This window comes from Drosophila santomea, chromosome 3L (genome assembly GCF_016746245.2).
Source record: "Drosophila santomea strain STO CAGO 1482 chromosome 3L, Prin_Dsan_1.1, whole genome shotgun sequence".
NCBI classification, from domain to species: domain Eukaryota; kingdom Metazoa; phylum Arthropoda; class Insecta; order Diptera; family Drosophilidae; genus Drosophila; species Drosophila santomea.
In genome coordinates, this window is record NC_053018.2 from 21,881,948 (window position 1) to 21,908,100 (window position 26,153).

The 26,153-nt window shown below is 41.4% G+C and overlaps 7 protein-coding genes and 1 non-coding gene across 8 annotated transcripts; 3 read left to right on the plus strand and 5 right to left on the minus strand.

The window, feature by feature from the left end:
* Positions 1 to 2: 2 nt before the first annotated feature.
* Positions 3 to 2,323, minus strand: LOC120448587 (gamma-glutamyl hydrolase A). Its single transcript, XM_039630668.2, has 4 exons — positions 1,606 to 2,323; positions 1,332 to 1,382; positions 1,042 to 1,271; positions 3 to 979 (listed from the first exon to the last, which is right to left on the minus strand). The coding sequence occupies exons 1-4, from the start codon at positions 1,815 to 1,817 to the stop codon at positions 360 to 362; spliced, it is 1,113 nt and encodes a 370-aa protein (XP_039486602.1). The 5' UTR covers positions 1,818 to 2,323; the 3' UTR covers positions 3 to 359.
* A 134-nt stretch (positions 2,324 to 2,457) lies between these two features.
* Positions 2,458 to 3,499, minus strand: LOC120448590 (iron-sulfur cluster co-chaperone protein HscB). The gene is made up of 3 exons (XM_039630673.2): positions 3,207 to 3,499; positions 3,042 to 3,154; positions 2,458 to 2,981 (listed from the first exon to the last, which is right to left on the minus strand). Exons 1-3 carry the CDS (start codon positions 3,426 to 3,428, stop codon positions 2,594 to 2,596), a joined length of 723 nt encoding a protein of 240 aa, XP_039486607.1. The 5' UTR covers positions 3,429 to 3,499; the 3' UTR covers positions 2,458 to 2,593.
* Positions 3,500 to 3,899: 400 nt separating this feature from the next.
* LOC120448967 (mediator of RNA polymerase II transcription subunit 10) lies at positions 3,900 to 4,560 on the minus strand. The gene is made up of 2 exons (XM_039631226.2): positions 4,322 to 4,560; positions 3,900 to 4,260 (listed from the first exon to the last, which is right to left on the minus strand). Exons 1-2 carry the CDS (start codon positions 4,441 to 4,443, stop codon positions 3,981 to 3,983), a joined length of 402 nt encoding a protein of 133 aa, XP_039487160.1. The 5' UTR covers positions 4,444 to 4,560; the 3' UTR covers positions 3,900 to 3,980.
* Positions 4,561 to 4,607: 47 nt separating this feature from the next.
* On the plus strand, positions 4,608 to 5,574 carry LOC120448966 (programmed cell death protein 5). The gene is made up of 3 exons (XM_039631225.2): positions 4,608 to 4,801; positions 5,056 to 5,176; positions 5,243 to 5,574. Exons 1-3 carry the CDS (start codon positions 4,739 to 4,741, stop codon positions 5,464 to 5,466), a joined length of 408 nt encoding a protein of 135 aa, XP_039487159.1. The 5' UTR covers positions 4,608 to 4,738; the 3' UTR covers positions 5,467 to 5,574.
* A 154-nt stretch (positions 5,575 to 5,728) lies between these two features.
* Positions 5,729 to 7,540, minus strand: LOC120448965 (protein disulfide-isomerase TMX3). The gene is made up of 4 exons (XM_039631224.2): positions 7,321 to 7,540; positions 7,018 to 7,256; positions 6,339 to 6,962; positions 5,729 to 6,283 (listed from the first exon to the last, which is right to left on the minus strand). The coding sequence occupies exons 1-4, from the start codon at positions 7,358 to 7,360 to the stop codon at positions 5,894 to 5,896; spliced, it is 1,293 nt and encodes a 430-aa protein (XP_039487158.1). The 5' UTR covers positions 7,361 to 7,540; the 3' UTR covers positions 5,729 to 5,893.
* A 392-nt stretch (positions 7,541 to 7,932) lies between these two features.
* On the plus strand, positions 7,933 to 10,510 carry LOC120449352 (U3 small nucleolar RNA-associated protein 4 homolog). Its single transcript, XM_039631762.2, has 3 exons — positions 7,933 to 8,176; positions 8,248 to 10,081; positions 10,287 to 10,510. The coding sequence occupies exons 1-3, from the start codon at positions 8,040 to 8,042 to the stop codon at positions 10,404 to 10,406; spliced, it is 2,091 nt and encodes a 696-aa protein (XP_039487696.1). The 5' UTR covers positions 7,933 to 8,039; the 3' UTR covers positions 10,407 to 10,510.
* Positions 10,511 to 14,463: 3,953 nt separating this feature from the next.
* Positions 14,464 to 14,536, minus strand: Trnam-cau. The gene has a single exon. It is a non-coding gene; the product is annotated as a tRNA-Met (tRNA).
* A 9,266-nt stretch (positions 14,537 to 23,802) lies between these two features.
* Positions 23,803 to 24,957, plus strand: LOC120447881. The gene has a single exon (XM_039629492.1). It carries the CDS (start codon positions 23,929 to 23,931, stop codon positions 24,955 to 24,957), a length of 1,029 nt encoding a protein of 342 aa, XP_039485426.1. The 5' UTR covers positions 23,803 to 23,928.
* Positions 24,958 to 26,153: the final 1,196 nt, after the last annotated feature.

Below are 26,153 nucleotides of genomic sequence, written 5' to 3' on the forward strand. Positions count from 1 at the left end.
AATAACGCTTAAAGATGGTATTTTACTTATCATTGTCCATTTACATTTCATTGAATAGCTATGAGCAATTAGATAATGTACTGAGTTACTAGGATCTGATAGAAGAAGTGCTCTTCGCAAAAAATCTCTTCATGTTCACTTTATATCAGGTGACACAAACATTAAATTACCTATTGATAGACCCATGGCAACAAGGACAATTTCTTTTTGATCAGCAATCACATAGATAACTTAAAAGATAAAGCTATAAATTCGATCAGGAAAACAAATTCCGTAAATATCGTGTGCAAAAATTAAGTGACCATATGAAAGACCAAGTTCAAAGTTCTGGGCACTAATTTGACGAGCAAGGCAGCCAATTAATTATTTGATAAGAGAACCAGAGTCAGGAGTAATCCACTAAGGACAGGCATAGTGGTAGAACTGCCATCGCCTGGTACAATAATGGGAATATAGCCGCCACTACTACCCCCCTCGTTATCACCGCCCTCATCAGGGATGTCTGGAATTTCCATTTCATTATTGGTAAATAAATATTGCTGTATGTACGAGGAGCCCAGAATTGAAGTGTACTCCGGCTTATAGTTGTAAATTAGCGTCCTGGCCTGCTCCGTGGCATTCGAAAAGCTCTGGTTACTTTTTCTCGCCTCATTCACAAAGAAATCGGCGAAGAATTGACCACTCAATACAGCAGCTCCGGTATGAGGAATGCTGTTTTTTGTAAACTCGTACAGCGGCTTCTCCGGATGGAATTGTACCCCATAGAAGGGGTACTTTATGTGCTCCACTGTAGAAATAAACTCTGTGCCATTCCAGTCATTATTTAGGGACATAACCCGCCAAGTTTCATTTAGAAGACCCCTCTCGAAGTCTTTTTCCGTATAGCAGAACTGATGCCAGTGATAGGTAACATTCTCCCGGACCATGATGTTGACGACATCATCACTGATTGATGCAAACAGGCGGCTCTTCTTATAGTCTGATAAAAATATGTAGTTTATGTATTCTTAATTTAATTTATATTCATATAAGTAACTATACCTGCTTTAAACTCCATCGGAATGGCCATTCCAGTGCCCTCGCAGTTAATCCGGTGTTCAGTTTCGTTGGCCAATTTGTAAACCAACAGTTCCATGCCAAGACAAGTGCCCCAAACCGGCATAAAGACTCCCTGATCGTTTAGTTCGATGGCCAAGTGGATAAGGTGTTCGCCCGCATCGGCATACCCATTGCTCTGATTAAACCAAGTGGCTCCACCGGGCAACAAGACTCTGTCAAGGGAATAATAAATTTAGATGCGGGAACTTCCTAGAAAGAATATTTATACTTACCCATTTATCTTGTGCATGAGATCGTCGTAGTAGCTGCGATTGCGCCCGATCCTGTCAAAGGTATTTGTATGAAAATTGTTTATTAATTGATTTCAGGCAATCTTATCTATACAACGCGATTTCGGTCTCCAAATCAAATTTACTCTCTTATATGTTTAATTTATGTTCTATAAATACACTTGTCGGAATACTTAATGCCATCATATTCAGCCATATCAAGCTTTGGCAAAATTAGTGGTCATGATAACATCTTTGTATCTATCGGCTGACTTACCAAATCGGCACAACTCGGGCTCCAGCACCTTCGAGATACTTCACATACGAGGCGGCTATATAGCTGGTCTTGTTGTCAAAGTGTCTAGAGATCAATCCATCTACGTAAACTTCCTGCGTAAGAACCCCTATGATGGGTGATGAGATGTCTGCCTCTGACGCGGCCAACAGAGTTCCGATAAGGATCACCAAGCTGATCGTGAAGTTTTTCATTTTGTTAGACCTTGAAACGAGTTTTCTATCGTCCAAATTATTCGTGGTTCTTGTATCTCGTAGATGTTTTCTTTCGTTTTTGCTTTTGGTAATTTTTTATTTTGCACTGTTAGAGGTATTTCCTAAAAAGTATATTTCGTTCCCTAAGTGCCTTGTTATGGGGTATTGATTATTACACAGGTAATTCCTTAATAACACACTATGTTGGCAAGCAAGCTTTCGCAATAATCCGTAAGTTTTCCGTTTTGGAAATCTATTCCCCAACAAGAAGTCTTGGCGATTCCACAGGTAAGTCCAAACTCAGTCAACAATTAATAGGAACTGTTCGCTGAGGCGCCCGTCGATTTGAATTTATATAAGGTGCGCCGATTTTCCTCACCTATACAAATGGCTCAGTCTGTGTGAGAAGGCATGAGTTTGCTATATGTATTTCTAGGCTCTTCAGGGGGTGTACCCCTGGCGACTTGAGTCCAACAGATAGTGCAGCGATTAATTGGTTTTATTATATTTTCCAAAGTGTTGTGACCGTGGCACAGGGTGCTCAATGAGAAGGGGAATAACTCCTGGGGCTTCCATCGAAAGTTGGATAAAACCTGTTTTATTCGGGCACTATTGGATAATTAACTAATTGCATCGATCATAACTGTTGGATTGCTGTTTTTATTCACATTATAAAACAAACGAAGTCAGTGTTATTGTTTACTTAACAGCTGATAGAGCAACAGGTGGACATGTGTGTGTGATCAGAACCGATTGCCGAGTCGATTAATGCCAGTTCAGCTGCCCAGCAAACTTTGTTGCTTCTGTTTAATGCTGTTCTGAATACTCAGGAGGTACTTCATCGCTACGAGGGTTTCTTTGACTCCCGAAAGATCTTGGCTTTCGAAAAGAATGTTTAACTTCTGGGCCATATCCTCTAGTTCATTAATGAGTTGCGCATTTAAACCCACCAGCGTTTGGTTGTCTTCCGCATCCTCCACCTCCTCGTTTCGCTCCATCATGGCCATCAAAAATTCTTTGTTTAGGGCGCTATTATCCTGCGGCATCTGTTCGCCCTCCAGTTGAAGAAGGTACTGACCACGCTCTATGGGAGTGGAAAGGGTTTTATATGCCTTGTTGATGAGGGAACTCCAGTCAGCAGAGTTGGTTTGCTCCCGGGAGGTTCTGTAAGCGAAGGATTTTTATCGTTGCCTTTCTGTCTTACTTACATATGACTATACCCACCTATTACTATACTTATCCGGATGCACAATGGTCTGCAACTGGCGAAAACTTCTTGTCAACTTCGGAGACTCCAAAGAAAATTGAATAGGGAAGCTGAGAAGTTTGAAGTAATTCTACAGAAACTAATGGTTAAATAAACTAAATAAAATTTATACAAGTACTCACTATTCCTGAATTAACATCCTGCAAGTGTCCACAGTCCGAACATATCATATTCTGCTTTAATTCCGATTTCTTTTGGCAATTCCAACAAGCCGGCGAGGATTCAACTGAAAATTGCCTTGTTTCTGGCAACCGGAATTGCTTAAATAGATTAGCATTTTGAGCAAGTGGAGTATAATTTGTTGCTTTTACAGCTCTTTTTAGGCCATTAATTGCGCTTCGCATTTTCTACAATAAATTTAACTTAATTTCGTATACAATCGAAACCCTTAATTACACAAGCTGACAATAACAAAGAACAGCTGATTCAAAATTTAAGTGGCAACGCCATTTCATTGGGACTATCGAGCTTTAAACTTTAGATTATCCTATTTAAATGTATCTTAATATTTCTTCCTCAACACAAAATGTATTGTTTAAAATAATATACATAATTTAAAATAAATAATTTATCAAATATTGCGCATTTATAAATACACAATGTCTTCAAAGTCATATAAGAAACCCATGCATTTATTTATAAGAAAAGAAACGTTTGGAGAAAAATGCAAATGAATCGCTAAAATGAAAAATATTTTAAATGACTACACGTACATATATATATTATTTTCTTATTCTCTATTATATTCTTAGATTAGACAATAAGCATAAAAAAAGATACGCATACACAATCTCAAAGTCAAGTGAAACACGGAGTTTTATGTACAGAAGTATAAATTTATTCCAGGTTGTGGCTTATAATCTAGAGTTCAGGTGGCATGTCCTTGGAGCACGTCCTTACATGGAGTCCTTGCGGTACGCTCGGTAGTTGTTCATCTCGTTGGGAAAGGTTTTGTACAGCTCCAGCAGCAGATTCGTCTTGAATTTCTTCAGGCCCTCGATCTTGCCCTTGACCTCCTCGTTTTTGGCCAGCGCCTTCTCCACGCAATCCTTGGTGTACAGCTGGGGATTCTTGTCCTGGTCGATGTAGTCGAAAAACACCTCAAAGGGCACATAGACGTCCTGCACCTGGGAACGTAGCTTGTCGATCTCTTGGAGGCCGGTCACCAGGCTGTTACTAATGATGCAATATATGCAATGTAGACTATTGTTTAACAACATTTTAGCATTTTTCTTACATTTTCTGGTTGAGTACGTTTTGACCCTGTGGCTGAAAATCGCTTACGATGATGCGGATCTGTCGAACATTCTCGATGAACATCTCTAGCTGGGTCTCAAGATTCTCTAGCGGGGCAGACATTATCCACGAAATTAAATTTTCCTTATTTTCTGTTTATTTTGTTTATCTGTTTGTTTTCCTTTGCAGATATTTTATTTTTCTCTAAACTCTTCTTCTTCTCGAAAACACCAAGTGACCAGGGCTACTAAAACGCAATTTTGAGTTTTCTGACTTATCAAAGAGCAAGGAATAGCAAGGTCACACTGTTTGACTGCACACTTTTTTGCTACAAAGAGCGTGATTTATTTTTATAAAAGCAAAAATTTCTTAATTGCTAAAGTAACTGCCATAATTCGACTGAAACTAAGACCTCAGAATGTCGGATGGAGATTTGGATGCCTTACGCGCCCAGCGCATGTCCCAAATGCAGTCGCAATTCGTAAGTGAAACATTTTTGCGGCTCCAAACCGGCTACATTCCTCTAGAGATTTCCAAAAATAGTCATAATTTGGAATGAAGGGAAATTAGGATTTCCAAAATAATATACAACTGCTTAGAATAAATAAATTATTGTATGTTTTGTTTATAATAATAAGCATTTTAATCCCTATGAGTCATCCTACTCGACTGGGACACCTGTTTGTTAAAAGGCATATCCTTCAATGACCTTACCTCATTTTCTCCTATTTTAAGGGCGGTGGCGGCGGCAATGATGCGGAAAAACAACAAGCCCAACAGGAGCAGATGCGCGCCCAGGAGGAAATGAAGCACTCAATATTATCTCAAGTTCTGGATCAGCAGGCCAGGGCGCGACGTATGTGCATTGAACACATCTAGATCTTTAACACCTTCACGTAATAACACTTAAAATGTCCTTTAGTGAACACCCTCAAAGTCAGCAAGCCGGAGAAGGCGCAAATGTTCGAGAACATGGTCATCCGCATGGCCCAGATGGGTCAGGTGCGCGGAAAACTGGATGACGCTCAGTTCGTCAGCATCCTCGAAAGCGTTAATGCCCAGATGCCGCAGAGCAAGTCTTCTGTGAAGTACGATCGACGTCGGGCGGCCATCGATAGCGATGACGACGAGGATTACGGCTGCTGATCCTTCCGAAATTCCGCCCAACTTTAAGTTATTTAAGTTATACCCGCTCTTCACATCCGCTAAATCATGTTTATTAATTTTACTAACTTAAAACGAGAAACAAAAGTAGACGCACGCATGCGAATCGATTTCTTTGTGTCAAATGGCGAATTTTAAAGCGGATTGGAAGTTTGCGCCCAGCGGCAATGAGATTGACATTGACATAGGACTAGATTTGGCTTACATTTATATGCGGTAGAAAAGTGCTCTAGAGGATGGGTGGTTCAATGACTTCTTTTTGGGTTTATTTTATTTCATAATCTGGTGCGATCCTTGTCTTCCATGAGAATGCTCGAAAATGCACTTTGAGATCATCTTTTTTACCTTCAACATGCAATCGTTCACGCGCAATCCAAAGCTTTTACAAGATTTTATTTGTATTATCCTATTACTCCTTCTTCTCGTGATCTTCATCGGGATCTTCTTCTGTGACCAAACAATCGCCGCAGAATATGGAGTACATGATGAGCGACAAGAATCCCAGTGGCAGGCCGAAGATAACAGTGGTCAACACGGGATTTCCCAGCCACATATCCCTTAGAGCTCTTCGCACTTCGAACAACGCCCGATTCAAACGTACGAAGTACGTATCTCCTCCATAGGCAATCGCACTTTCGTTGCGGATAGATTCTAGGAAAAGATGCAGAGCCTGTGGAGTCATTTGCATGGGATCATCTTCGGGTATGAAGTGGTGTTGGGTGCTCGAATTAATCGCTATCAAGTGAGGAGTTGGCAGCTGATCCAAGATAATAGAATGAGCAATTGATGGCTCGCCAATCTGAAATGGAAATATTGATCAGCGCCAAATAGATAACTTTATATGTATCACTTACCCATCCAAACTGGAATTTGTCATGATATCGCGCCCTGTGTTTTCTTATCACACCCTCCACCATGTCCCGAAACTCCAGCTCATGCGTGGCTATTTGATTGAGCTTATCCTCCTGTACCACAGCCAAAACCAAATACTTGTTGGTCTTCAGCAACTGGTGGATGTTAAACCGAGTGACCTTTGGAAAGAGTGTGAACCTCTCCACGTTCACCCACTGGAAAACGGTTTCGTTTACTTCATTGGGGTCCATTTCGTGGGCCAAATGCCCGTGCGGATAAAAGTGGTGCTGCTCTTCTTTGTAGACTATCACGGCTGGCAGTTTCTCAAAGTCAAAGTGCTGGGCAGCAATATCCTCGCTGGTGGCATAGAAAAATCCATGCTCCTGGTAACCTTCAGCCGCAGCATAGTATGTATCCCACACCACGCCCTCCTGTTGGCCCACGAATATGAAAAATATCGTATGGGATCCCTTAAGCATGTCCACACTCTCAGTTCGCGTGACCAGTTGAACTGGAGGACCTGACATCCTCAAGGCATAATCCACCAACTCATCGCGACCACGGTCTCCGTTGTAGGTGAACTCCATGTTGCCCTTGATGAACATGATGGTCGGATAACCACGAACCTATAAGATTGGGGAAGCTTAAAAGGGTCTTGGACCAAATATGGTCTATTCCCACCTTGAACTCCTTTGCTGCCGCCGGATACTTAGTACAATCAAGGCGACCCACTCGAACGTTGGTGGCATGCAGCGCCTGAGCCACCAGAGCGAAAATGGGCTCCGTTTTCTTGCAGTAGCCGCACCACGGGGCATAGAACATGACCAACCATTGGCCCTCGTGTCGGACATCGATAAAGCGGTCACTGAGTTCCAAAACCTTCGAGGATAGCCCCGCCGAACCCAAGGTCAAAAGCAGAGCTGTTGGTTTGGTAGATAATTAAGCACCAGCGTGGATTCTTTCGATTGCTCCTTATTTATTTACCACTTATGAGGCCGAAGGTCCACATAGAATTTGGAGACATCCTTGCAGCTGGTTTTATTTGTACTTCCAAGTGTGATTTACTAGCTCCTTTTCTGCTAGATCATGCTTTATGGTATTTTACTAGCTTCTTTAGTTAATTTAATTAGTTGATTGGTTTAATTTTCAGTTCGAATTTATTTTTCTACGAACCGCAACAACAAAAGAAAACATTTGCAAAAACCACCCCCTTTAGAGTGACCAGATTTAGTTTGTATCCAAATTACTTTATGAGATACACTTTAGCCCTATGCGTAACTCTTAAAGAATTTTGTTTTTGGATTTTATATTTATATAAAGTTATTTAAATTATATTGCATTCCAGATATCCTTCTACCTTAGATTTAGAAATTACAATTCATTCCACATCAAAACCTATTTTATTTTATAAGAACATCTCCTAGAGCTGATCTAAAATAAGTATGTAAATTACATTTACAAAAGAACTTTACAAAAGAATTTTGAAAACAGTTTTAGACATCCAGCATAAGTTTTAGTTTTAGAGCTGCCCCCTAAGGGCTAATCTGGTATATTCTTACCCAAATGGCAACTCTCAACCTTTGTTTACTTCGCAACATAGACCATCTGGCCACTCTTAGGCACACACGTGCATCTCCAGAGGAATTTTGTTTCAGTTTTGCTCTTCAGTTTTTCTTGCTAAATAAGTGAATTAACTAATTAAAATGACGAATACCGCGAAGAAGGAACCACAGGAAAGGGGGAAGCATCAGGTGCATAATGTGCGCTTCTACACGATAAAACCGCGTGGAATCGTCAGCTTGGCGTATAGTAAATCGAGCAAGTGTCTCGCTTTCAGTCGGTAAATTATAAACAAAAAATCCTATGGATTATTGTCATTATTGGGATCACTAATGAGTACACTTATTGCAGTGAAACTCCCGTCATAGAGCTATGGAACCTGGAGCACACCCCCTACTTAGATCGTGTAATCCACCTGCCACCCGACTCACCAGCGGAATCTTTGGCTTGGGCGGGAAACCGACTGTTTTCCGTGGATCTCACGGGTAAACTGATCGAGTGGGATGTGATTAAGCTGAAACCACGATACGAGCACTCACCCACTGGCAATGCTCTCTGGAGTATCGACGTGAACCCCGCGGAAACGGATATTGCCGTTGGCTCAGAGGAAGGGCACATTAATCTGCTGAGCATCGAGAATGACGAAATAACCTATAAATCCCTATTTAACAAGCAAAAAGGTCGCGTTCTCTGCATCAAGTTTGATAAGACAGGAACTAAATTGGTGACCGGCACCGAGGGATGTGTTCGTATTTGGAACGTCCTTAAAGGCACCACTCTGCACACAATGACCCTCTCCGAAAATAATGTTATCGTTTGGTCCCTACAGTTCCTATCCGATAATACGATTATTGCTGGCGATTCGGCAGGATATGTAACCGTTTGGAATGCAGAAAACGCGACACAGATCAATTCAACACGAGTTCTGGATAAAAACGTATTTGCCCTGGCTGTGAATAAAAAGGAGGATCGATTGGTTTGCAGTGGAATGCAGCCACCGCTCATCCGGATTTTCAGCAAAGCCAAGATCAAGCGGGAGGAGTCCACCAGCGAGCGTTGGATTAAATTTCTGCAGCGCGATGCCCACAAACACTATGTAAAATCCCTCTTGGTTATCGACGATCAAATCTATTCGGGAGGCTTGGATGGCATATTGACCATTACCTCCAGTGAACGGAGGCATGCACATCTATCGCAGCATGCTCCCTTTCTAAAGGGCTCCGTAGCATCACTGTCAATCAGTAAAAAGCTTTTGCTTTTACGATATCCGAACAGCCTACACCTGTGGCGTCTGGGTTCTGTGGCCCCGCAAACCGAGGACAAGAAGAAACCCTGGGCCCACCCAGTAGGGCATACGGAGGAATTACTTTTGGAGCAGCCACCCCAGAAACTCCTCCACCTAAATGTCAAAGAGCGAAACTTTATACAGTCTGCTGCCATTTCACCAGATGCAAACTGGATTTGCTACTCCACCTTAAAAGAACTCCGAATCAGTCGTTTAAAAAGTGATCCCCTGCAAGTGGAGCGTCTGGTAGACGATCTTCCTGAGGAACTTCAACCAGCCAGTCATATAATTTTCACAAAGCAGGGAGGTCTAGCGCTCCTCAATCCGCAGAACAATCATCTTAGTTGGTTTAACTTAGAGGAAGATCGGGTGACATTCAAATATACCATAGATTTGAGTGACAATTGTAAGAATGCGATTAACCATTTGGTTATATCTTCGCATGGCGATTACATTGTGGCTGCAAGCTCAGACCACATAGTATCGGTTTGGAAACTACATGGAAAGCAATACAAGCATCTGCTAAACCTACCCAGACATCGAGCAGGTACCACATCCCTATCCATGCACGAAGATCACCCACGTGTGGTGGTCGCCTACGCCAATGGAAAGCTGGTGGAATACGATTTGGTTAATCGGATATTCACCTGTGAAACTGATGAGTACCTGATACCGGAGACAAGGCACTATTGCATCAGTGGAATCAGCCTTGATCCACAAAATCCCAATATATTTATTGTTCACACCGAGACCAATTTGTATGTATTGGAGAGGGATCAGCATCTGGATACAAAGGAGCTTGTGAGAAGCAGCAAGTCCAAAAAGTTATCAAACGGAAATTGCTCTTCAGTTGCTGCCGGCTCAAAAGGCTTGAGCCTCAAGACGTTGCTGCCACGACAGGTAAGAAAATGGAAAGATCTGTTTGGTTCACAAGGCAATCTGATTTTAACTAAACGAACTATTCAGAAAAGGAGGACTAAAGCTACTATTGGCATTACAGACTATTCATTTTTTTACGTCTTTCATCTTTTTTATAGCTGCACTAAATTCCAAACATCCCCCATTACTTGCAAACACTTTCACACCTCCATTTTTCTCTTTGCAGCACCTGGTGCACGTGTCTCGCCTGAGCTCTAACGAACTTGTCAACGTCAGCATTTCGACAAACAATCTGTTGGCTCCGCTGCCGCCGCCGTACCGGCGGAAGAAATACGGTGCCTCGTAAATGGAGCGCCGCAGGATGAAGTTGAGTGGAGGAACTCCATCTCCACTTTGGCTTACCCAGTAGTTTCCACTTAGTTACCAAATAAAATCAAAAGTAGAAAACAATGGTAGAGTGGATTCTTTGAAGGCTCGTGCGTCTTGCACTCAGTATTCGCACGGAAATTTGTCAAATGTATTGCCAAAAATTTGTCTCCGACGTCTCGTCGACGACTACAATGTCTCTCGGTCCCATTCCCGTGATTTCTTTCAGGCGGTTCTACGTGGATTGTGCAACATTTCGCTTCGTTTTGTGTCGCCGGCATTTACTGTAATTGTTGTTGCTGTTATTTTTTGGTTTTACACTGTCTAGCCAATGTCTAGACAAGTGCATACCACACAGACAGTCGAAAACACACGCACACAGAGGCGGCGGGCGACGGGGTTTTTGGGGAGTCCTGGGGGGACGTCGATGCACAATTCAACTTTTAGCTCAAAAACTCATTGGCCGGCTGGGTCTGCTCCGCCGCCGCTCCACCATTGTGGCCGAATGGGTGGGCGTTCTGTTTCTGATTCTCGGCAAAAAAGTCCGAGTATCCCGCAGCCATATTCGAATGCCAGGAGAGGCCTGCACTTGGGCTGAGTCAAGACCACATTGGGATCAGAAAGGTGATTAAAACTTTGCAATCGCAGCTCGTGATGGAGTCTCGCATCTGACGGACTGCTGTATCGACGGAATTAAAATAGTTGAAATTTATTAAACAAAACTAATTTAAAAAGCGCTTCGCTTAAAACTTCATTTTATAAGCCAGAGTTGCAGGATTTTTCTCTAAATGCATGTATTTTGCATGTATATATGCACAGTTTTTATGTTATAAGTAAATTGGATTTTGAAATGTGTTGAAATGTTATTTTACAGTATTCAAAATTCGTTTTGCCCGTTACTCGTTTTCTGTCTTGTTATGTGCATTGCAATATGCAATTTTTGGCCGTTATTTTTCCCTTTTTGCACAAAATTTTTTGACCAGAATGGAAACCCCTTTCCGACTTCCCCGTGTTTCCGTAACTTTTCCCGGATCTGACCATAACCGACGAAGCGACCTACGAGCTGCGTTTGTGGGGGCGTGTTATATTTGTGGGGCGACAGTTTTCGCATAGCAAGCCAAGTGGCGAACAGACATGAATAATGAGTGAATCGAGTGAAGTATTCAAACTAAGCATACAAACTATAAATGCACACATAACGCATACGCAACGTATGCCAATTTGGCTGGAAACCCCAACCACAGTGCTCCGCCCTCGGGGGCTTTTGTCGGCATTAAAACTCACTTAGCCGTTGAAAGGCGTAGGGTAGAATGGAGTTTGGAGCTTGGGGAAAAAGTTATGCAAACTACGCAATGCAAACTACGGGCAAAAGTCGTACTGCAGTCGAAGGAAGAAGTCGTGAGAGTCTGCCAAAGAAGTCTAGACAGGCAATGGGCGAAACTTAGGCGGTGGCAAAAAAAGTTTTTCCACATGGGGCAAGTGAAATGGAAGGTGTGTGAAGGGGTAAGGCAGGACAAGGAACAATGCCTCAAATTGACATTTAATTGGTTTGCAAATTAGCCAAGGAACAGAGCCACAAAGAAGCAATCTTCCTATGGGAATTTTCACCTCAAATGCACTTTTTAACGTCGCATGTTCAGGGATGCAAAGTGGTTGAGTATAGCATACCAAAATTAAGGATATTCTTTTTCGTAACAAAAGAAAAAACCTTTTAAATAGTCAGATAAATGGAACGATAAATTTTTTTTTAAATAGATATTTAACAAATATATTAAATAATTACTACTGAAATTATAAAATTATTTTAAACAAATTTAAACACTTTTTTTAAAGAAAATTGTATACAACATTTTTAAACATTTATTTTTAACTTGATTGCCTAAGACTACGATTTTCATAGCACTCTTTTTTAAAACTTGTATCGATTGGAAACTTGTTTTGTTAAATTAATAAGCCAAAACGACATATTTTGCTGGCTTAATCAAACGATCAAACATGTTAGATCCGATTGTAACTCTGCTAAGTCCGTGTGAATCTCCCACAGATTCGAGGTGCTAATAAACAAGTACTCTTGTGGGCTAAATTACAGCCGCTAATGAATGAAATGGGATAAAGCTTAATTTGCATTTAATAAAATTAACGCGCGGCAAGTGCAGGGGGTGCTAATTGGGGGTTGGGAGGGGGGTAAATGCTCGCATCAGCATAAATCGCATGCGGTTGTCATGGCAGTGGTTTGGGGGCAACCAACTCAAGTCTAGACAGGGATCCATAGGATGCAACAGCAACCGACCGACCAGAGGACAATGTAAGGACAAACGTGTCCTGTCTGTCTGGCACTCGTCGGGGGGTTAAGTCGGAGGGGAGTTGGGTGCTCAAGGGGTAACTGTGCTCTTGTCTGAGGCATCGTAACTTTTGGCTCAACACAAAACTGATTGAATTTTATGCTCGCCAACAACAATGGGGGAAAAGCAATGGAGGAAAGCTAGCACTTAATTGGTCTGAAAGAAAACTCTTTGGGTAGCCGCAACAAAAACACAATATTAATGAAAGTGCAGCTGTGCAGGTGATGACCACCACTGAGAGGTCAGCGGCGGGTTCATAAAAATTCTTTTTTATGACCGAATCGAGGGTACCAAGCGATTTTATTTTATTCTTTCCGTCTATTTTAAGTCATGATTTTCACTTATTCGCTCCCAACACACTTGAGAAAATATCAATCCCTTTTGTGAATTTATGAAAGTTGAAATAATCGTATCAAGGGCATTGGTTAATATAACTGTAGAATATTTTAATTATAATTCCTTATATAATTAAGTGCAAATTAAAGATACACGAAGAGCTAAATTTGATATACTTTTCAATATTTTCTTGATATTATTTTGACGGCCATTCAGTTCGTATGAGTTTATTTGAATGTAACCTGAAACTATTTGATTTCTTCAAATGCCGGAAGTATATTTTTGTAGTGCATCAGCGAAGACAGGAAAACGTTCATTGAATTTTGTCCTTCGCTGAGCTGCCAAAGGACAAATGCACAATAAAGAGAGATACATTGAACGGGGAGTTCGCAAGGACCAAATTAAGAGCAGTGGGGAGCTTAGCTGGGGCTCCTTTCGCCCGCACAAACACCAACAATTTGATATGCCTGACGCTTCCTGGCTCGTCTGGAGTAAGTTTTCTAGTTTCATTGCACTCGTCGCCAAGTCGAGTCGAGTGCAATGTCATCCTGGCACATCCTGGCGCCCACCCACCACTCACCACCCATCGCCCATCTGGCGGCACCACTCCTCCTGGAGAATCCAGCTAGGAGTCAACTTGTCAGCCAACTACAATTTACGAGCATTTCACTTCGTTTGCTTCGATTTTCATTGCATATTTTTTGGGGCGGCAAAAGAAGAGAGTCGAGTTGAGCTTGCAGCTCCATAGCGCTTTCCCTCGATTTTCCTTCGAGTCTGAGAGTCCTTGGAAATGGCATTTCATTTCCCGCTGGATTTAGCCGAAGTCTTAAAGTGTTCCCCCATGAATTTCAGTTAACTTTCCTGTTAAATCGAGTGACTCAAACATTTCTCTACGGTCTTCAACACTTTTATTTTTGCTAGTTAACTTAATTGCTGTTACTGGGCTTGTGGTTGTTGTCCTCGTGTTGTTGTTGGTTTTGTTTTCAGATTTATGCATTATGTGACTAACGTCATAATCTTCATAACGATGTTAGCCAAGTTTTTGCCCGTTGCCCTCATTGCGGTTTTTTATAAATGTCGTATTTCTGCGGTTAACAGATTTAATGAGGGGAAAACATAATAGTTCTCGAAGGGAGCAGACGCCGTGTTGCTCTTTAAATAATAATCATGCTGCATGTATATTGTACATACATATATGTACCTAAACATTTTCACATACAAATTGTTTCTTAAAGTTTTCTTTAAGGATTTATTAATAAGCTAATTTTAGCAGGCTCGTGATATCATATAAATTAAAATGCGATCATTATATACATATTATATATTATATATACAATTAAAATCAAAAAAAAATGTACATGCCCCGGGTGAGGCTCGAACTCACGACCTTAAGATTATGAGACTTACGCGCTGCCAACTGCGCCACCGAGGCAATTGATGACTAATAATACTAGGTATGCATTAAAAGGTACTTGGATTTGCGAACGAGGATCTAGTTTCAAAAATTAGGTTAGGTGCCATGCACCTGAGCTCCAGATCGCGTATCGATTGGACATTTAGCACAGGGTGTTTTATGCAAAACAGTTGCCTGTTGCAAGCGAACCACAGCCACCGCAGCTAGCACAACAATTGCAATGATAAAGTGGCAGCCCTGTTGTAGTTGTTGTTGTTGTGTGTAATTTTTGTGTACGCGCTTCGCTTCGCAAGTTGCAACCACAATTTAATTAAGCCAACAGCAACCGCCCAGGAAGGCGGTGGGGCGAGGTGCAGAGGAGGGCGTGGCTGATGGACGCCGGCCTGGTAGATTGGACAGCATTAGCATTGGAAACAATGTTGTTGATGTCAGGGCAATGTGTTTACTTTCTAGCTTGGTACACTGGAGAATAATGTATCAGCCTTCGCGATTTTATTATATTAAAATTAACCGTTTTTAAATTACAATATATTACGAATAATTAAAGAGAACAAGTGATTTTGCCAATAAAGTTTTGCTGGTGTTGTTTTATCTCACAAACATGTATATATTTAATTAAAATTTTAATACAAATTTATTTATACAATAACTGTTGCATGTAAGGCAAGCCGCTTTTAAACTCTTGTGGCACGAGAGATGGGTCGCCGTAATTTTTCTAGGTGTTTGCCTTGTCCAGAAGTGACTGACTCCAGACCAGGCTATCACTTTAATAGACACGTTTTCATGTGGCCACCACTCCTCCAATTCCTACCCCTGCCCACCACTGGCTTCACCCCTTTTATGGAAAGCCACTCGGCGGCGCCTGCTCGAGTGACCGCAAACGGAAAATGTGGAAAATGACTTGTCGTTGCCTGCCTTTCGTTGTCGCTGCGGCTTGTTCTGGCTGCCAGCAGTTTCCCCCCTTTCCTAACTTATTTACCCATTACCATCTTTTTTTTCAGTGGGTTTCCAGCTTGTCGTTGTAATAATTTGATTAAATTGAACGCTTTAAGTGATTTGCATTTTAAATTTCAATCAATATGACGTGACTTCCAGTCGTGGCTGCAACCGCGGGACAGGATGCAACTATCGGCAAGGCGAGAAAGAGAGGAGCAGATAGGGCTAGAAAGAGACGGAGCCGGAGGGAAAGAGAGAGAGAGAGCGCGAGAGAGGGGCAGAGGAAGGGGACAGAGGAAGTCTCTGTCTGGTCAACTGGCGCCAGGATAGCGCTCTAATGATGTACAACCATCAACGGATTCTGTTTTCCCAGGTTCGTGCATCTCTTCTTTGGTCGTTTTCTATTTTCTAGCTTTCAAACTCTTCCTTTGGGGTCTTCTATGGCAAACCACTAACTCTTGGGAAAAAAGTCCAGGAAAAGTTGCGAATAAAGTCAGGGTCAGATTAAAAAATTTCAAACTATGTACATAGCTTGGAACACTGTTGTGCTGGAAGTCAGTACTGCAAGCTTGTTACATTAAAAAAAAAAATTAAATAAAATCAAATACATGTAAGAAAATACTACTTAAATGCTTACAAGTGTTAGAGTACTTATCTTTGAGGAAAAAGAATATACATATCCACTCCCTGAAAATGAAAATCAGAATTCATCTTATCAATAAAAGGAACTGAAATCGCAATGCTAATTGCTTAAAATAAAGTCCCCATTTGTTTTGCTCCCACACATGCATTACGTATACGTACCGATGCACTTCTTGAAAAATGCATAAAAAATACAGCTTGCATAAAAGTCTATTCATCACTTGATTTGTCCCTTTTCTTCTAACACTTTTCGAGCAATAATAATTACCACCCAAGTGCAATGAAAACCATCTCCTCCGCCAAAATATCGCTGTGCTGAACAATAACAACACCATCAAATTACTGGCAATGCAACTAGAGATCCTTGGCAGTTGAGATATTCTGCTCCTTTAGTTTTAGTTTCGCTGATTGCATTTCCACGTCAACGTGGATGTGGATATGGTTGGTGCTGCGCTGTTGCATAAAGTGCAGTTGTTTATTGTAATTATGTATTATTGTGGCTAGGAGGCTGGATGTGCATAGTTGGTTATGTCGATGCACTAGGGAAAATATATTATAAATTTAACATTGGATTGTTGGTTTGACATAAAGTTAATGTATTAGAAAATAAATGCATATGTATGTAATTATCATATTCCTAATGTTTTGCTTATGATTCCATATCGTCTTTTAGGGACACAATTTGTAACTTTTCGGAGTTATCTTACCCTTTTTTTCAGTGTTCTTTCCTCGGCATCAGCAAGTTTGCTTAGTTTACGCTCTTGGTTTACTTTTTTGTGTGGCCCGGCATTGTTCTTAGCCAGCCAACGTCGCCGTCTGGCAGTTTCCTGTGCTGCATCTTGCAGTGGCAACTTCCTGATTTTCCCCGACCACGCCCCTTTGCCAGCACCGCCCGCTGTGCATTATATTTGCCGAAATGCAAAGTCTAAGGACTTTCGTCTGAGTGGATTTTTTTGCCTGGCAGCTCCTTCCACGGTTTCATCATCATCATCGCCAGAAGCAGCAGTATGTATAAGCAGGAATGGCAGGTTCCTCTCTCCCCGTTTTTTTGTTTTCTAATTCATGCAATTTTCACAAAGCTAAATTTCTTTTTTTGGACCAGGCGTTACTTTTGTGCGGTGCTGCAAGTGGAAGATTTTCAGCGGTTGCTGGCTCATTGTTCTTTTCGTGGGGAGCTCGGAATAGACAGCCATGGGGCGGGAGGACCGGCTTGGGCTGGGGGCGAGTGAGTCAGATGGATCTGAAAATAGCCCAAGAATCCCCACACATGGACTCCCATTCGGCGGCCCTTTCCTCGAGAATAGAGAATTATGCTTCACTCCCCTCACTTCGCATCGGTTGAGGTATTTTTGTTGCCGGCTTTTGTTTTTTTCGAAGATATTGCTGGTTATAGTAAGCATTCAGTTCAGACAATTATAATCCATGTGTTGGTTTTTTGTAAATGGATGTTTTTATTAATACAAATTCTCTAATACAGAGACGATTTTAAGGCATCCTCGAAAGGAAAGGAAAATGTAGGATCTGCTGCCTTCAATAATAACTGATTTTATTACACTAAGTTCACACAATGTTTTAAAGCTCTACCACACAATATTTTAATTAAGCTCAACAGGGTTTTAATTTAAATATTGTGTTCAAAAGTGTGCATAAAAAACCTTAGTCAAACAGGATTAAGAAAGTAAAGTACACATAAGAATTATATATATTATTATTATTATTATTATAGTTATTATATTATAGTTATTATATTATTTATATATACTAATTATTTGTGTATTCAAGCTGAATTGACGTACACAGAGGGTATTTTGAATTCGGTTTTATGACATTAAGAACGTTGTTTTGGTTGTCGCCCTGTTGGCCACCTCTGCTCCCCAACCTCCTCCACTTATTTCTGCAACAATTCTGCAACATTCCTATTCTCTACTTGAATAAAAATGATCTTGCTTGTGTCTGCATCGTTCATGCCACTCTACCCCACCGTTAGAGGGTATTTTTGGACCAGGTTGTTGTTCTTGTCGCCGATTCGCGTCTCTCCCGATGATAGCGAAATAATGAGCAGAGCCAGACATTTGGACAGACGGGTACGGGCAGACAGACGGAGACGGCGGCGGGAAGTCAGTCGCCGATCCTCGAAGAGAAAAAACAATGCACTGAGCAAATAATTGTGACTTTAAAATATGATATTTTAGTTAGTCTGAATACGAATCATGTTAATTAAGAAATTGTAAAGGCTGTGTAAGAATATCTTAGCCCTTGCTTATTAATTGCTACAAAAATGTAGCACTTTAGAAGATTTATTTCAGGTGTAGCCCTTGAGGAGTGTAGAGTGGAGACTTACAAGTGGAAAGGAAAACCGTGGGGAACAGTGGCAGCACTTTTAACGCTTGATTTTCCTGCGCCCGTTGTTGCAAGAACAGATGAAAAAAATGCTTTCAATTTATTTTTAAGTACAAAAATAATGTTGCTACTTTCTAGTTATACCCGTTGCTCGTAGAGTAAAAGGGTATACTAGATTCGTTGAAAAGTATGTAACAGGCAGAAGGAAGCGTTTCCGACCATTGAAAGTATATATATTCTTGATCAGGATCAATAGCCGAGTCGATCTGGCCATGTCCGTCTGTCTGTCCGTATGAACGTCGAGATCTCAGGAACTATAAAAGCTAGAAAGTTGAGATTAGGCATAAAGACTCCAGAGACATAGACGCAGCGCAAATTTGTAGATTCATGTTGCCACGCCCACTCTAACGCCCACAAACCGCCAAAAGTGCCATGCCCACAATTTTGAAAAATGTTTTGATATTTTGTAATATTTTTATTAGTCTTATAAATTTTTATCGATCTGCCAAAAAACTTTTGGCCACGCCCACTCTAACGCCCACAAACCGCCCAAAGCTGCCACGCCCACACTTTTGAAAAATGTTTTTATATTTTTTCATTTTTGTATTAGTCTTGTAAATTTCTATCGATTTGTCAAAAAACTTTTTGCCACGCCCACTCTAACGCCCACAAACCGCCCAAAGCTGCCACGCCCACACTTTTGAAAAATGTTTTTATATTTTTTCATTTTTGTTTTAGTCTTGTAAATTTCTATCGATTTGTCAAAAAACTTTTTGCCACGCCCACTCTAACGCCCACAAACCACCAAAAACTGTCAGTGTGGAAGACTCTCCTTCGTACTTCCACCAGCTGAGTAACGGGTATCAGATAGTCGGGAGACTCGACTATAGCATTCTCTCTTGTTTTTGTTTTCCATTCTGCTTTTTCTCCGCCCTGCCCGCGGACAACAACACAATGAGCGGTAAAAATAAAAGGCACGCCTGTCGCCGCGTCGGAGTCTCAGCCCCCTTCTATATTCCCGGCCGATGCAGGGACATATATCGTCTATATAGACGGGGCCCGAGTGCGCGAAATGTGTGAAATATTGGAGACAAACGGGCAGTTTTTATGTTAGTTGCGAAAAAAATCGCATTTAGTTCAGTGCGGCGCAGGTTGGCGGCTAGATCGGATCGGTGAAAGCTATATGGCCATATGGCATGGTATCGGGAACTACGTGGATAAGCGTGCTATCTCAACAGTGTAACCGAAACTCACCAGCAAGTGATTTCAATTTTTTTCACTTTTTTTGAAACATTCAAGTACGACAAACCGACAAACCAATAAATCTATATCAATACACCGTCAATAATTGTTCAAGAGAGAGATGCAGTGCGTGAGAAAGAGGGAGAGAGAAAGTGCAATGTGAAAGGGAGTGAGCAATCGCAAATACTTGGTTGTCATGTGCGAAATTCCTCGATTAGTGTGCTCGATATATTCGGCGTGACACGGGCTCGAAAGTCGTGCGTGAGATAGTCAACTCGTGTTGTGGTCGGGGGGTATTTCGAGGGGCGTTTCCACTACTTTCGGCGCTGGGAAAAACTTTCCTGGGCCGAAATTCTTCGAGCTTACGTCTGCTCAATGTCAAATTGAGCGTTCAACCTTCTGGTATGTACGAATGCGAGTCTTCTCGCTTATCTGGCAAATGCCAATGCTCGCTTTTTGGTGTTTTTGTTTTTTATATCGATAACAGCCGGCTTTTCTCGATTACTCGCGAATTCTTGGGTTTTCCCCCATAACCCCCCCGTGGCGAACTGCTCGATATGCTGCAAATTGAAAATAAAAGCCTTCGATTTTGTTTTTGACGGCACCGAAATAAACTCAAGAATGTGGCGTTTTGTTTAAAAATAAACTGGAATGTGTTTGAATTAGATGAAAATACTTATGCTCAGAAGTTTTTCTTGTTTTTTACGCTTATTGATATGTTTATTTATATTGCTTTTGTCGCTTAATAGTTTTTTGTTTGGTAATTCCCCTTTTAAATGGAGTCAATACACAGAATTTGCAATCACTTCTTGAAGGTCACACTATTTGAATCATACTTTTAATCGCAAAGCTTAGAAACTTAAATATTTGTATCGTAATAAATAGATAGTAGAAATTTACATTTAATTTATTGGCATATTGCAAATGACTGCAACGTTGAAAAGATTTATTTTCACGATGGAGACACTTTATTTTTACTGCCACATTCCAACGACAGAGTTTACTTTGTATGGTAATTTCTTTTCATAAAGTCCCGCACTCATACCTTTCATTCCCAGCACATTCAGTGCAGCTGGTGCCACAAAAAAAGGTCCAAATAAACTCGGTCTCAAAATGATCTTGACTCACGCGAGACTTTTGTTTGCGATCTGCAGTTGGAAGGCAGAAAGCACTTGTCAGCACTTTATGACCACATTTCTGGGCCCGTTTTTGTTTTGCATTCTGCATATCGGATTTGGTCCTCTTTATTTTGCTGTTTTTTTTATTAATTATGACTCCGAGTCGGAGATCGCGTTTTTATGGCAAACATAAATTTCGTCTTAAGGTCGGGACCCTAGCGAAGTGAGGGGCGGAAAATGAAGAGGCAATCAAATAAATTGCTGCGGCTCTTGAGCTCTTGGGCTCCAAAAAGGGGAAACAGTAGCGATCCCCGTCCCGCCGTCTCTGTCTGTCTGTCTGGGTAACAAAAACAGATCAAACACAAACACTACAGCAAAGGTTGTTGGTTGTTAATGATTATGGTCGTGGTCGTGGTCGTGGTCGTGATTATGAGGAGGATATGGCAGGATGATGACGATCGCCTCCGACACTTGAAAGGAATTTCAATAAAGCGAATAAAAATAAGCGAACAACAGACGAACAACAGAATCAGAATCAGACGCAGATGATGAGGATGAGGCTGAAGTTGTTGATGTTGATGAGGATGATTCGTCTCCTCAATGCGATCCATCTTAATGCTTTCGTTGTTTTGTGGCAACTATGTTGTTGCACTATCAAAAACATATAAAAAGGTATAGTTAACCTAAAGGTTTACTGACGGATGAGTTAATAAAACTTTTCTGAATAGATGTTAGAAAATGAATTAAATATTAACTTTATTACTTAATATCACTTAAAAAACAAGAGAGAACGCTATAGTCGAGTTCCCCGACTATCTGATACCCGTTACTCAGCTAGTGGAAGGGAGAAGGAGAGTCTTAAACACAATTTTTGGCGGTTTGTAGGCGTTATAGTGGGCGTGGCAGAAAGTTTTTTGGCAAATCGATAGATATTTACAAGACCAATACAAAAATGAAAAAATTTCAAAACATTTTTCAAAAGTGTGGGCGTGGCAGTTTTGGGCGGTTTGTGGGCGTTAGAGTGGGCGTGGCAACATGAATCGACAAACTTGCGCTGCTTCTATCTATCTGGAGTCTGTATGCTTAATCTGTATGCTTTCTAGCTTTTGTAGTTCCTGAGATCTCGACGTTCATACGGACGGACAGACGGACGGACAGACGGACATGGCCAGATCGACTCGGCTATTGATCCTGATCAAAAATATATATACTTTATATGGTCGGAAACACTTCCTTCTGCCGGTTACATACTTTTCAACGAATCTAGTATACCCTTTTACTCTACGAGTAACGGGTATATTTAGAGTAAGAAGGTTATTCATAAAACGTGAAACTGTTACAGTTCTTATCTGGAACTTACATTGTTCATTTACTTTACTTTTTTCTGACCAAATTTTGCTTTTATAAGTGGAGGAAAACGAACAGGATTTCCACCCTCCCATTCTTTGTGTTGCTGTTGATCTGCTTTAAATATAGAAGTCGACGACGACGACGACGACGATGAAGATGATGATGATAATAAAAACGAAGTCGCAAATAAGTGCAACATAAATTTCTGCAAAATATTACGCATACGCAACGTGGAACAACAACAATGCCGCAGCATCTGAACATACATACATACATATATTATTGTTGCTCGTGCTGCAGTTCTTGGGGTTATTTATGCCCACAGGGCGATGCTCAGACACTGTCTCCTCTTCTTTTTTCCCCCCTTTCACCGATTCGCCCCGCCCATGAGTCACTATGTATTTTCGTCGGGGGTTCGGGAGGAATCATTGTGGGACGGTGGATACTTTGCAACAGACTCTGGGACAGACTGGCACAAAACAAAAGCAAATGCAGCTAGTAAACGCGACAAGAAGGAAAAAAATAACAAAACACAAGAGCCAAGTGGGCGACCACACAGCATAAGCACACTGCAAGAAAAGCGGTGTACGCTTAGGTCACAGCGGTTAATAAATGCTTTAAGATTGGAAAATATTTTTAAATGAGGGAATTCTTTATTAAATGCAATATACATCAGTTCAGAAAGGATTTAATAGGTTGGATACACATACATAGATAGTGTTTACTTGTGGCTGAAAGTATCATAAACTTTATCTTTTAACGATTTTAAAGAGAATTTTATATAAACGATAATTACACAATCTAATAATAAGTTATGTAATATACCTTTTCGTACTAGTAAGGATTATTTAGTTTAAGATCAGTGTGCTGAACTAAAGATTATATTAAGTAAATATAATATTTTATATAGTATATTACTATATATTTTTTATAAATTATATATAAGGTGGAATTAATTCGTAGCGTTTTACGATAGATGACGCTAGCCAACTATTTATAGTCACACACACAAAATTAAATACTCTGCTGAAAGCTACTTACATAGCGCATCCTTATCAGTATTTGACATTTCCTTTTTGTGTTCATATCAATTTTTGTGCAGTATCAAACATGTCGATGCTTGTGGCTGAAAAATCGTTTTTGCGGGGAGACCTACCTTATTATTTTAACGTTGCTCGATGAAGACCCGTGCCAAACACTTCTGGAGTTTGTGTGTGTGACTATAATAGTTGGCTAGCGTCACCTTTCGTAAAACGCTACGAATTAGTTCCAACACCCAGTATAAGAATATTATTATTATTTATTTTTCATATATTATATAATATGAACATAAAGTAGGTTAGACAAAAAAATTAGTAAGAAACTTAATTCAAATGTGATGTACCGTGAAAATGTAAACTAGTTTTTGGTATATTCTTTTTACTGTATATTCTATTTATTTTCTATTTACTTTATTAAATGTATGTATCTAACATATCAATATTTCGTATTCAAGTTATGTTAAAAATCAATTGTTTCCTCTCTTGCAGCTATAATCTCAGCACATTGATCGGGTACTTGCACTTGCAATTGACCATGCGATTTGGGGCATTTCCGGACGAAAGCACGGTGTAAACAATCCGATCGCCGGCGGCGGACGACGCTGTGGCCCCCACGCATGCAGCCAGTGGCGCCGCGGGGGCCCGCTGCACATTGTGGTGGTGCACAGTGGTTCTGGTTGCGATCAGCCTGACGACGCTCCTCCGGCCGGGCTCAGTTTCAGCCTCAGCCCTCGCGGTGCCAATGCCGGGATCCAGTCACACCTTGCAGCAGGGTCACCAGGGATCCGCCACCCCGCCAAGGTGGTCGGTCATTGAGATACTTAGTCGAACTAAGCCCGGTAAGCGGGCGAGTAGAACCGGTGGCAAGTGTCTGAGATGCCAGAGCAGCGATTCGAACAGCAGTTCAATATCGAATGCAACTGGAAGCGGCGGCGAAAGTGAGACCTCTGTGGCAAGTGCGCAGGCGCAGAGCGCTGTATATAGTGGTAGTGCAATTTTGTGCAGTGTAAATAGTGCAAATAATACGCGTAAGTTAAATTTAATTCTGAGCAAGTCGCATCAAAAGCGAGGGGAGCGATTCGCTGTTGGCACAAATTTGCAAAATAAATTACCAGCATCGAGTGCGGATTGCCACTTAAGTCCAAGTGCCGAGACAAATATTCGTACCACAACCACAGCCGATCCACCGCGATCCCCGTCCTGTCCGCCGTGTCCATATAGTCATCTTCATCTTCCTCGTCATTGGCATCGGCATCGGCACCGCCATCGTCCTCGTCATAGACAGCAGCATCATCGTCATTATCATCATCGTGGTTGTCGTTGTCGTTGTCGTTGTCGCGACGCGTCGCAGTCTGCATCCGCATCGCCCGCGTCTATGCTCTTGCCATATCAAATTAATCAACGTGCTACATTGTTGCAGCACTCTGCAACAGCAACAACAACAGCAACAACGGCAACTATATCAACTACATTGCCACATGTGCCCGGGGCAGCAGCAACAAAAAACGTATCTCTGCGTGCCGTGCCTCGTATTTTTAAACGCAAACGTGATACGGTCCAAACAGCGACCACTGCATCACCTTTGACCCCGCAGCAACATCCAACAGTCGCAGCAGCTACATCCACAACAACCACGCGGATATCGCGACTCGAATTCATACTTTACACGGAAGTCTACCAAGTCGAGGAGGATTCGGTTTCCCCCAGCGATTTTAGTCCGCAATCCAACGTGGGGAGTGACGATCCCTTCTGGCAAAACTACGGTAAGTGATTAATAAACAATATAAATAAAATTTGTTCAATCATTACAATTTGAAGGGAATTACATTTAATATATGTACATGCATATATACCTTATATACTTCACATACAGGGTCCGCCACGTAACTTTTTTTTTTTTAAATGCAATAAAACAAAAACGGTTTATCCGATCATCAAATTTATTTTTTCATATTAAAGTACAATCCTTCCGGTTACTTATGGAATACAAGTTCGTTCAAATGGCTGCCTCGGCTGGCCTTGCAGTACGCCTTGGCCGAAGACCCGGAATTTTACCAAAAAATCATCTTTTCCGACGAAGCTCATTTCCATCTTGGCGGCTTCTCCCCCAAGAGAAGCCAATGCATCCTCAGAAAGTTACTGTTTGGTGCGGATTTTGGGCCGGCGGCATCATTGGCCCATTTTTCTTCGAAAATGCGGCAGGAGCCGCCGTTACGGTCAATGGCAAACGCTACCGCGCCATGTTAACGGATTGGTTCTTCCCGGAAATCGAAGAGGAGGACTTGGACAACATTTGGTTCCAGCAAGCCGGCGCTCCGTGCCACACAGCCAACGTTACGATTAATCTTGTGCGCACTGCTTTCGGAGACCGAAATTCTAATGTCGCTTGGCCGCCTCGGAGCTGTGATTTGACACCGTTGGATTATTATTTGTGGGGCGCCGTCAAAGACAAGTGTTATGTGGACAAGCCAGCGACAATTCAAGCTTTGAAGGACAACAGTCTCGTCGCCGTTGCCGAAATACGGCCGCAAACAATCGGAAATGTCCTCAAAAATTGGGTCGGCCAGCCGAGGCAGCCATTTCACTATGGGAAATTTGAACCCTTTTTCTGTCCAAAACCCATTTTCTGAAAGTCGGAATATTACAATAATATTTAGTGTACGCATTCATAATTGACCAATCTTTAGTGCTGTGTACTAGAAATTTTAATAGATGGCGCCACAACAAAGAAATCAGCTGTTAAAAACAGCTGTTGCGCGTACACAAAACAACAATCTGCAACATTAATTTTTTCTTTCGTTACAAAAGTTCTATTATCTTTGGAACCAAAGCGTTAATTTCCATTCTGTAAAAAGTATTTTAGTCAGTGGGCCTTCTATTAGGCGTTTGCAACATTCAATAGAAAAAAAAAACCAGTGTTGTCCCAGTAATTTAGTAAAAATCTTAGTTGCTTTACAAAAGTATTTT

Coding starts and splice junctions, on each gene's coding strand:
- LOC120448587 (XM_039630668.2), bottom strand. CDS start 1,817: ATGAAAAACTTCACGATCAGCTTGGTGATCCTTATCGGAACTCTGTTG. Junction 1,383..1,605: donor GCCCGAGTTGTGCCGATTTG/GTAAGTCAGCCG, acceptor TACCTTTGACAG/GATCGGGCGCAATCGCAGCT. Junction 1,272..1,331: donor CTCATGCACAAGATAAATGG/GTAAGTATAAAT, acceptor TTCCCTTGACAG/AGTCTTGTTGCCCGGTGGAG.
- LOC120448590 (XM_039630673.2), bottom strand. CDS start 3,428: ATGCGAAGCGCAATTAATGGCCTAAAAAGAGCTGTAAAAGCAACAAAT. Junction 3,155..3,206: donor AGGATGTTAATTCAGGAATA/GTGAGTACTTGT, acceptor TAGTTTCTGTAG/AATTACTTCAAACTTCTCAG. Junction 2,982..3,041: donor CCGGATAAGTATAGTAATAG/GTGGGTATAGTC, acceptor CTTCGCTTACAG/AACCTCCCGGGAGCAAACCA.
- LOC120448967 (XM_039631226.2), bottom strand. CDS start 4,443: ATGTCTGCCCCGCTAGAGAATCTTGAGACCCAGCTAGAGATGTTCATC. Junction 4,261..4,321: donor AACGTACTCAACCAGAAAAT/GTAAGAAAAATG, acceptor TTGCATCATTAG/TAACAGCCTGGTGACCGGCC.
- LOC120448966 (XM_039631225.2), top strand. CDS start 4,739: ATGTCGGATGGAGATTTGGATGCCTTACGCGCCCAGCGCATGTCCCAA. Junction 4,802..5,055: donor CCCAAATGCAGTCGCAATTC/GTAAGTGAAACA, acceptor TCCTATTTTAAG/GGCGGTGGCGGCGGCAATGA. Junction 5,177..5,242: donor TCAGCAGGCCAGGGCGCGAC/GTATGTGCATTG, acceptor AATGTCCTTTAG/TGAACACCCTCAAAGTCAGC.
- LOC120448965 (XM_039631224.2), bottom strand. CDS start 7,360: ATGTCTCCAAATTCTATGTGGACCTTCGGCCTCATAAGTG. Junction 6,963..7,017: donor CGGCAGCAAAGGAGTTCAAG/GTGGGAATAGAC, acceptor CCAATCTTATAG/GTTCGTGGTTATCCGACCAT. Junction 6,284..6,338: donor ACAAATTCCAGTTTGGATGG/GTAAGTGATACA, acceptor TTTCCATTTCAG/ATTGGCGAGCCATCAATTGC.
- LOC120449352 (XM_039631762.2), top strand. CDS start 8,040: ATGACGAATACCGCGAAGAAGGAACCACAGGAAAGGGGGAAGCATCAG. Junction 8,177..8,247: donor AAGTGTCTCGCTTTCAGTCG/GTAAATTATAAA, acceptor CACTTATTGCAG/TGAAACTCCCGTCATAGAGC. Junction 10,082..10,286: donor AGACGTTGCTGCCACGACAG/GTAAGAAAATGG, acceptor TTCTCTTTGCAG/CACCTGGTGCACGTGTCTCG.
- LOC120447881 (XM_039629492.1), top strand. CDS start 23,929: ATGCCGGGATCCAGTCACACCTTGCAGCAGGGTCACCAGGGATCCGCC.